The sequence below is a fragment of the Crocodylus porosus genome, unplaced genomic scaffold, assembly GCF_001723895.1.
Source record: "Crocodylus porosus isolate Cpor-Errol unplaced genomic scaffold, CroPor_comp1, whole genome shotgun sequence".
Classification (NCBI taxonomy): domain Eukaryota; kingdom Metazoa; phylum Chordata; order Crocodylia; family Crocodylidae; genus Crocodylus; species Crocodylus porosus.
Window position 1 is genome coordinate 29,011,866 of NW_017728907.1, and position 10,045 is coordinate 29,021,910.

At 44.2% G+C, this 10,045-nt stretch overlaps 1 protein-coding gene across 2 annotated transcripts in view; it reads right to left on the reverse strand.

Moving 5' to 3' along the window:
* SLC30A7 (solute carrier family 30 member 7) overlaps positions 1–10,045 on the reverse strand; it is a 53,129-nt gene that overhangs the window by 29,740 nt on the left and 13,344 nt on the right. For both annotated transcript variants that reach the window (XM_019531018.1, XM_019531019.1), the window contains exons 2-6: positions 9,294–9,407; positions 6,698–6,785; positions 6,033–6,159; positions 3,076–3,225; positions 341–391 (exon numbers count right to left, since the gene is read on the reverse strand). In XM_019531018.1, coding sequence (XP_019386563.1) covers positions 341–391; positions 3,076–3,225; positions 6,033–6,159; positions 6,698–6,785; positions 9,294–9,407 — 530 coding nt within the window. The remainder of the gene's footprint in view (positions 1–340; positions 392–3,075; positions 3,226–6,032; positions 6,160–6,697; positions 6,786–9,293; positions 9,408–10,045) is intronic.

Below are 10,045 nucleotides of genomic sequence, written 5' to 3' on the forward strand. Positions count from 1 at the left end.
TTGCTGGGATCCTATGACCCCAGCTGACTTCCTGCCCTTTGGGCAGGGGGCTGGACTCGATGATCTCCCAAGGTCCCTTCCAGCCCTAATGTCTATGAAATAACTATGCTTTTTCATTATTTTCCATAGCATGTGTTGCCATAATAGCTAGGTTTTTTAAAAATAAAAATGAGGTCACTCTTGTATTTAGTCTTTTACAATGGTTTATCTTCTACAAAAAATCAAAGCCACTAAAACATGTTTGTTATTAATAACTAAAGAACATCACCAATATTCAAGTCAGAACCTAGGCAGCATTAGGATCTAAACAAATACACTACTATACTTATTTATTTCATACCTTGTAAAATCTGTTTGCTGGATCCTGCAGCTGCTTCAAAAGAGTGATCATCTGTAAAGAAAATGACTGACAAATTAAGCTATATAAAAGTTATCCTCAAACTGATCAATTCTGTTTTGTCTTCTGCTCTCAAGCTCGTTTGAGTAGACCACAAAGTTGTTCACAATCATTAGTCAAAACTCTGGCTGGAAAGTAAAGTACTTCCTGGATAACAGCATGAAGTTACAATAGGGTATAAGCATTCAGAATGTACTGGCTTGCATAATGCTGCTGTAATAAACATGTTAAGAATAGCAACATACTTCTTTTGTACCAGACACAAAATTAAGCTGGTCTTTATTCTTAAGAGGTACATTTTTGAATCTGAAGATTAACCTCATCATAGGAAGAGTGAAGATTACTGTATTTCCTATACAGAAACATATAGCTATAGAAAAATCTGTATCTAATGTAAACTGAACAATGTCAAGATTGGATGGGGTAAAACAGGTAAAACACTAAATTTTCTCATGTAGTAGCATATTTTTGGAATGCTCTTTTCCAAAAGTTATTCTTCATAACCAAATGGAGAATGGACACTAAGCAAGATACGCACTATTTAATCTATCTGAAAAGCTTACTTCTGCTGAATTCTCAAAGCACAGTCAAAGCTGTACAAAACGCACAGCCCTTGGCTCATAGTTATTTGGAGTATATAAATGCCATCAAAAATTGTAGTCCAAAAGAAAAAAAATGCAATGAGGCAAGCTTCAGCAGAGCACTGAAAATGCAAGTACTCCGTTTCCAACTAAAAGTTATTGAATAAAGTGAAAGCCCAAGAATATTAATATTCCAAAGACATCTCTACAATAACCCAAAAGCTATATAAAACATATTAATCTTAACATTAAATTTCCCATGTCACTTTTACTGTTGAAAGTTTCTTTTCCTGTACTAGTAAATCCTTTCAATTCTCTTCTTTGAAAGCAGAATAACATTGCTGAACTTTCTGTTTTCATCAATTTGTTTTTTCCTTCATACGGTGAGTATTCTTAGATAGGATTTATTGTCATCAAGAAAAACATCAGATCAGTTTTTGTGGCTTTTCTTTCACCTGAGAATTGATTCTTTCCCAATCTTTTCTCCCCTAGCATCAAACTACTGAAACAAAGGAGCACTATTAAAGTTCTATTCTTCCCTGGTGTAAGTTAAACAGCATAACAAGTATATTACCACGCTTTTAACTAATTAATTGAGTCAATAAGAGTAGAACTAACTAGCCCACAATATTCCGTGAAGGAGGCTACACTACTTCCACAGAGCAGCATGGCACATTTCAATGCAGTGTTAACAGGGACATAAGTCTGACAATTTAGAAATGTCCTTTGTTAAATGTTTCTCTTCTTCCCATGCATATTCTCCTCTGCTTTCTAAGTTGCATATTTACTACTACTCCTATCACGAATATTAAACTACATTCATTATTGCAGTGCTGATTTTACAACAATGCACATAAAGGAGCATCCAAAGTCTGCCTTAAAAGGAAGCAATATTGATCCAAGTGGATCATAATATACATTAGGACACTAACATCTGAAAACATTACTTCTATATAGGTTTCCCTCGATTTATGTGGTAGATGAGTTCCCAGGGAATGGTGCATAAATCAAATTTGCATAAAGCGAACCCAGTTTACAATTAAACAAATAGGGATGCATTCCCATAGTGGTGAGGGAGGGAGGGAGTGAGGCTGGGGTTAGGGAAGGGGTGGGGAGAGGGGGCGGCACAGCCCAGTGGCTGCAAACAGGTGGCATCTGCCGCTCCTGGGGCTGTAGCAGAGGCAGCACCAGGCTCTTTGCAGTGCTTGGGGTGGGTGGCAGCCCCACTTACCCCACTTCTGCCCACTGCTCCACTTCTCCCCACTTATTGCAGCCCCTGCTGCAGCAGGCCTGGGAGAGGCTGACACCAACTGCCTGCAGCTGCTTGGCTGCACCATGCCCCAAACCCCCAGGTGCGGTACAGCCCAGCGGCTGCAAGCAGGTGGTGTCCACCGCTTCTAGAGCTGCAGCAGGGACAAGCAGCTGCCTGCAGAGGGGTGAGAGCAGGCTGGGGCTGGCAGTGGCACCAGGCTCTTCTTGACACTCAGCAGTGGTGCTGGGAGGGCAGGTTTCAGCGGGTAGCAGCCCCACTCCCATCGCTGCAGCCCACCCTGAGTGCCAGGAAGAGCCTGGTGCTGCCACCGGCCCCAGCCTGCTCTTGTCCCACTGCAGGCTGCTGCCCACTTCTGCTGCAGCCCTGGGAGCGGTGGACGCCGCCTGCTTACAGCCGCTGGACTACACCGCACCGTGTGGTTCGGGGCACGGTGCCCCAGGGCAAGCAGAGCTCTCTGGGGCTTGGGGTACGGTGCAGCCCAGAGGCATCGGCCATTCCCAGAGCAGCTGCAGCAGGGGCTGTGGTGAGTGGGGCCCTGGCCCCATGTCCCTTTCCCCTCTCTTCACACACTCACAGACTTACCTGCTTGGGGGACGGGGCAGCATGCCTATGCCGACTGCATAGCAGCAAATTTACCTTGCATATAACGTATTTCAGGTATATATCGCATAGGAGTGAATTCGCATAAATCAAACCCGCATAAATCGAGGGAAACCTGTATTAACTGGCTGGGGAAAGTTGCCAACATCTTCTCTTTTATTTACAAAGACCTGTTTGAAGCAAAACAAGTGCATGGATCTTTATTTGTAATCATAGATACTTACCATGACAATAATCTTGACTGTGAGAGTGCCCATGATCATGAGAGTGTCCGTGGCCATGGCCATGTTTGGACTCATGGCTGTGACTATGACCTCCATGACTGTGTCCATGGCTGAGACCACCATTAAACAGAGAATGGCTGTGCTCATGCCCTATAAAACAAGTATCATAGTGAGAAAGTTGTGTGCTTCCATTAATTTCTAAACTACTTAAGATTCATGCACATCCTCCAAAACAAATCTCAGTTTACTTTTATGCAGCTCAAGTAGAACAGTGTGAATACCAAAAATTTATGTTCTAAATTTCTCTGAACGATACTGCTGCATAAAATACTTACCTAGCTTGGAAACACATCATAACACTTCATTAGATACACTGCTATCTTTTCAAATCAAGCCAGGCTGAACATTTAATATCACTGTAATAACATACATTTTATCTCTCCCCCCGTCACACTGGGACATCGAGGGGGCACTCTACAAGGTGGAAGACAGACACCTGGTCCCATATGTAACCCCACGAGGAGTGTTGGGGAGGGGATTTCAACGTCTGGTGACATGTATTTTTTGTTGCTAACAACCGTTTCATGCTTAGCCCCAGAGAGGGCCATATGCCTTTGCACTTTCACCATTTGTTTTTAATATTTGTATAATAAAATTTTAGAAAGTAAAAAAAGTCTCTCTCTCTCATATGCACACACACCTTTCCAACTGTGGATAGTGAGAATAGTATTAATACTCATTTGAGTTGTACCATATGTTTTTAAAAACTTAAGCTCAAAGGTTGTCAGACTGAATTAGGGTTTATAGTTTATGTTGGAAAATTGTGTGGCATCTTAATCTAATAAAAAAACTCAGGATATTGACCATATACATACTTATATATACTAATCTTACATTTCCTCTGAAAATGAATATAAAATAATTGCAAAATACTAAGAAACATGATTTCCAACCTACAGTGAAATTTTATTCAATTTTATTTTATTCAGCTATTTCAAGTGCTCTATGTTAGATCATGTTTCTTATTTAAAAAGAGAAACCTTTTATCTAACCGAAAATTTTTAAAAACCTTTTCCAAGTGCAGAAAAGTACAGGTTTCAGAAAGCAGATTAATCATTTTACATTTCCCAGTTACTGGGAATCAAAGGAAGAGACTGACACCTAATAGTAAAAACTTCTCAAAACTGCACACACACACACGCACACACATATATGCATGTACACAATTTAAGCTTGATACCAAGGGAATGTCTACACAGCTTCCTTTTCAACACCAGGAGAGCTAAAACAAGCCCTGCCCATTTGCTCCAGACCATCTAACTCAGGGGTGGGCAATTATTTGGGCCCAGAGGCCACACAGGGGTTTTGATGAATTGTCACAAGCCACATAAGCACCCCCCCCCACTGTAACAACTCACCAAAACTTTGTATGTGGGATGGGGCCACAGGCCAGTGGGGTGTGGTGTTCAGGAGCAAGACAGGCAGGCGAAGCTGGGATCACAGGGCAGGGTTGCAGGGCAGACCCTGTCCTGTGAGGGGTGGGGGTAGAATTGCGCATTGGGGGGAAGGTGTTTGGCTGCCTGGGTACTAGGCCCCATAAGGGGAGCGAGGAGGGGGCAGGGGACACATGTAGCATAACTCACTTGCACAGTGTGACTCACAGCTCTCCCCACGGTGCTCTGCACTAGAACAGGCTGCACTGCCTTCTAGCCCACACCCACCAATCCAGCCCCAGCCAGCGCATACAGCTAACTGCTTTGGCTGATCCCAATGCACCTGCCATTCAGCTCCCCTTACCTCAAGCAGCAGCTGCTCCTCTTGTTCCTGCCGCATAGACCATGGAACGGGGTGGGCCACCTGGGCCATGGCCCAACCAACTTATAGCACATTAATTTGTATAACCCACAAATGTGCAATTGTCATTCCGGTTAAAACTGTGTAACTATTTTTTAACTGCACAGTTAAATTAACGTGATAAAAAGTTGGCTGGGCCATGGCCTGGGTGGCCCACCCCATTCTGTAGGCTATGTACTGCTACACCACTACGGGAAGGAAGCTTCAGCTTGGTGGCTCCTGCCCCAGTACACGGAGCCCTGACTCCAGCTCCTGGCTGCCTTCCACTTACTCCACCCTCCTGGCATGGCGGCTGAGTGTGCAGAAGGCAGCTAGGAGCTGGAGCCAGAGCCCGTACATGCACGCTGCGTTAGGATTCACCTAACTGAAGCTCCCAGCTGCCTTCCACCCACTTGACTGCCCGCACTAGGTGGGCAGAGTGGGTGGAAAGCAGCCAGGAGCTGGAGCCGGAACCACCCAGCTGAAACTTCCTCCTGGCCCGGAGCAGCACAGTAGAAGCAGAAGGAGGCATCACCACTGAAGGCAAGGGGACCCAAGCAGCAGCCCCACTGGTAAGCTATGTGCAATGGAGCACAGTCCGGGGTGCCCTGGGTGGTGCTCGGCCCCATACAGAGCACTACAGGGGCAGCCACAGGCTGGATCCAATTAACTGGCAGGACTCCCTCCCCACTCTTTGCCTGTAGGCTGGATGCAATCAGTTGGTGGGCTGGATCTGGCCCATGGGCTGTATTTTGCCCATCCCAGTCTAACTACTGGTCTCTGGTGTGTGCATAGCAGGTGACTTGGGAATACATCCAAGTGTCCCTTTCAGTGCTACTCTCAGGCTTTACTAAGGCATAGCCTGAGTACAGCCCTGAGGTGCGTAATCAAGACTGCTTCCAAGCTGTCTTGTCTACCAGTCTCTGCTACGCACCAGGTGGAATGGGGAGGGCTTATTTTGTCACCAATAGCCCCTGGGTTAAAAGGGAATAATACAGATTTGGCCCAAAAAACACAAAGCATTAAACAACCAAGCTCTGGCTGGAGGACAGAAAGGGACCTGAACACAAACTACCAAGAAAGGGAAAAACAAAGAGAGAGAAAGAGTATTACAAGCACCATACCAGAGTCATGTGAATGCCCATGACCTCCATGATGAAAAACAAATATTCCTATGAGATTTACAATGAATCCAAGTATAGATACAGGGAGAAGTCTTTCATGATGAACATCAGGAGGCTCCAATGCTCTCTAAAAAAGAAGCAAGTTTAGAACACCATTTATACTCTTATCACACTGTTAAAAGGAGGCAATATACTGTCCATTTTCTAACTGACTAGATGGAGAAATATTGTGACATAAAAACAATCTTCCAAGAGATAAATTAGTAAATCAATAAGCTCTGGCTTACAAATGAACTCCGAAAGCTTTTAAAAAGTCTCAGTCACAAAAGGTAAGAAGTATAGGGAAGAACAATAAAATATTATGTATATTTCTTCTGTAGTGATGAATTAGGTCTGAAACGAATACACACTTCATTATACTGTCTGTTCAATGTCATATAGATACTCTGAAAAAAATGCTGCTTTACATCCAGTGCTGACTTCACATGGTTTTCACGTCTCTCGCTCAACTGGCTATGAACATGAACAAACTCACAATCCATTACAATAACTTAAACTAACCCTATTCTCTTAAATGTGCTGTATTATACAAAAGTAGTAAGTCTATAAAACAACCTTTATTTCTCAGAATAGACTGACTTACTGCAATTGATGTCCTAACATACCTCAACCCCTTCAGAGAAAATGAAGAATGCTGTGAAAATCAGGAACAGACCATTTACAAAACCAGCCAATACTTCTGCTCGAACATATCTTGGAAGAATCAAACAAGCAATATTAGATATTAATACTCCTATTTAGATACTGAAAACACAGAAGTACTTATCTAGTGTCAACATGATTGAGGCAAACAGTGCCAAACACTGACTTATGGTTTTCTCACTGCTGTTTGCTACACATAAGAAGAGTAAAAGAATTTCTACACAAGAAAATACTAAGTGAATAGACTTATCTGTATGTCAGCTTACCTTGCTTTTTCTTGGCTTCATATATTGGATCTATTAAGACAGACACTTTTTTTGCCTAATAGTCCAAATCAGCGGCAGGCAAAATATGGCCTGGAGGCCCACAGCAGGTCCCTTGGTCCTGCCTGGCTCAGGCACTGTCTGGCCCATGGTGCATCCTGCTGCCCCCTTGGGCACGCAGCAGGACTGGGGCAGCTCCACAGCTGGAGCGCCTTTCTAAGCAGCCAACACAGCAGCTCCTTCTGGCTGCCACCACCACTGGTGCCAGCCCCATGGCACTGGTGGGGACCCACATGCACAGCCCCAACCCCAGCCCACCCTGCACCTTCTCCAGACTCACCTACCCACACTGAGCAGCAGCAGCAGCCGCAGCAATGGCCAGGCAGAAGTGGCTGTTGGGCATGGGGGAAAACCAGCCCCACCTTCGCTGCTGCTGAGACCTTCTTGCTGCAGCCACCCAGAGCCCTTGCCTGGGCTGCCTTCTGGCAGTGCAGAGGAGCCATCGCTGCCCTGCTGGGCAGCCTGGAGGTGGCAGTGACAGCGGTGGAGAGGAGCGGCAGGGCTGCCTTGGTGTAGGCTCTGGGCAGATACAGTGAGAAGGGCCCCACAGCAGCGAAATGATGACTGCTGTTGCCACTGCTTAGTGTGGGCAGGCAAGCCTGGAGTAGGTGCAGGGCAGACTGGGTTGGGGCTGTGCATGTGGGTTCTGGCTGGTCTGGAACTGGTCCACTCCACTGGGCTGAGTCCAGAGCAGGCACGGGGTGGAGCTGTGTACACAGGTCCCTGCCAGCACCACGGGGCTGGGGCCAGAGCCAGCACCACCACCTGGACTGCCTAGAGAAGGCAGCCCAGCTATGGAGCCACCCTAGCCCTGCTGCATGCCCAGGGGGCAGCAGGATGTGAAGGTTCTGTCTGGTCCAGGCACCAAGAGACCTGCCAGGAGCTGAGGTTGTGGCTGTGCACTGTTAGCTGTGGCCGCGAGGAGTTACAGGGTACACAAGGTCCAGGCTGTTGTGGGGTGGTGAAAGTGCTGACCGGCCAGCAGCAGCTCTCCAGAACTGCCTATGTGGCCCATGGGCCCAAATAATTGCCTGCCCCAGTCTAAATCAACGACAGTCAGTTACGCATAACTAGAAGCCACATGAGTAGCTAGGTGTTAACCAAATAGTCATAACAAGATACATATCTCTAGGTAAATTGTGGCAAATTCACTGCAGTTCTAAAAAAACCCAAAACTATAGTACTTGTTCCATTATTGGTAAAGTTGGGGAGCACATCTGTTGTGCTATTCCTGGTTGTAGGAAACATGTTCTCAGGGCATGAATTATAAAAAAATCCTTCTGATAACAGAAGTTGAGATTTCAGTTTGACCTACAAAAGTCAGCCTTTGACAGAGTCTGCAGTGACCAATGAAGACCAGTGAAGAACCCAATTATGATGCAGGTACATCTAGATCTGGCAAAGCAACACTATTCAAAATATTAAGTTTTATATGGATTATTGTTTTCACAAGGGGGGAAAGAAAGAGAAAGAACCAGATTAACTTTCACTTAATCACTGAAACGCTTGGCATTTTGAAAGTATCAGTGGGATTCCTAACATTTTAAAACAGAAAAACAAAACCAGATTGATTGAGTATATGACATGTATGTTAGGTATATGTAGTCTAGTTTATGAAAAGCACTGATTACGAACGGAAAAGTGATTTCATTTTGACTGTTATCCAACAAGAATGAATGCTAGCAAACAAAACTAATAGTAACTCACTGTTCCTGCAATCTATTCTCTGCATTGTTAGTTCAAAGAATAACTCACATTTTGTCCATAACTTTAACTCCCATCCACATCCAAATGCCTCCAGCTTCAATTTTACAGTATTTTACACACAAAGCAGAAGGCCCACAGCAAACAGTGGTGCTTGAAGGCTGAATGCTGCATACTCTCAAAAAAGTAATGCTTTGGGTAGGGCAGTTAAAGCTATAGCTTCTAATAAGCATTTATTCCAATATCTGCTAATCAAATCACTTTTTATATCCCAAGTTTACAGTGCAATTCCCTCATCTGTGTTAAACTAAGCTACCTTGAATGGAATAACACAAATGAACTAACCTGACCTAACTGCTATAGTAAGCAAGCCCATGCAGAATACATGGTTTCATTACATGATTTTTGTCTGTTAACAATAATGAAAACATTTTAGAAATGTCACGAACTTGCCTTCCAGAAACACAACACTATTTTTAAATACCACTTCTGTAACGTATAACATTTGGCTTGTTATGTCTAAATTACTTACCCATAAGAGAAAGCATCATTTGATCTCCACTTCGAAATAACTGAAGCTGCTAACCCAGCCAACAGAGCAGTACAATCAAAGAACATATGAAAAGAATCTGATATTAGACCTAAACTGGAAAGGAACAGAGAAATTCAGTTAGGTTCACAAAGCCTATATTAAGTTTGAATTTTAAGGAGCTTTCAGATGCCCTCTCTCATGTTACAACTGCTCATTCCTGTCCCTTTGGCTAGGTGCACACTACATAGTTCTGCTACCATAATACATCAATTAAGATTGTGAAGAGAAATCATACTCCCTAAATGGATATTATTATCCTGATAAAACTCACGTGGATCCAGGTATACAAGAGAAACATGCTTTTTGCCTGCTTAATTTCTGTTCAAGGAGATGATACAGATTCTCTTAAGGGAAAGGATCAATAGAGCTAGTAAAAAATGTTCTGACACTGAAGTTAGAAAATGCTTAAATCAACAAAATCAAGCCATTTTGCAGGGACATATCAATACTTACTAGGGCTGTGAGAAGTTTCTAGTGGTGAGTCGATTCAGAGGAGATTCGGCCTGATACAATGGCCGAATCTCCAAATGCCAGTCAAATCGGGACCAATTTAAAGGTCCGAATCAATTCAAAGCTCTCCAAATCTTTGCCAACGACTGAGAGAGCTTTGATGATTCAGACAGTCCCTGATGCCTGCAGCAGGGAGCTACAGCTAGTCCAAGCTGGTAAGTACTAGGGGTGGGGGAAGGGGG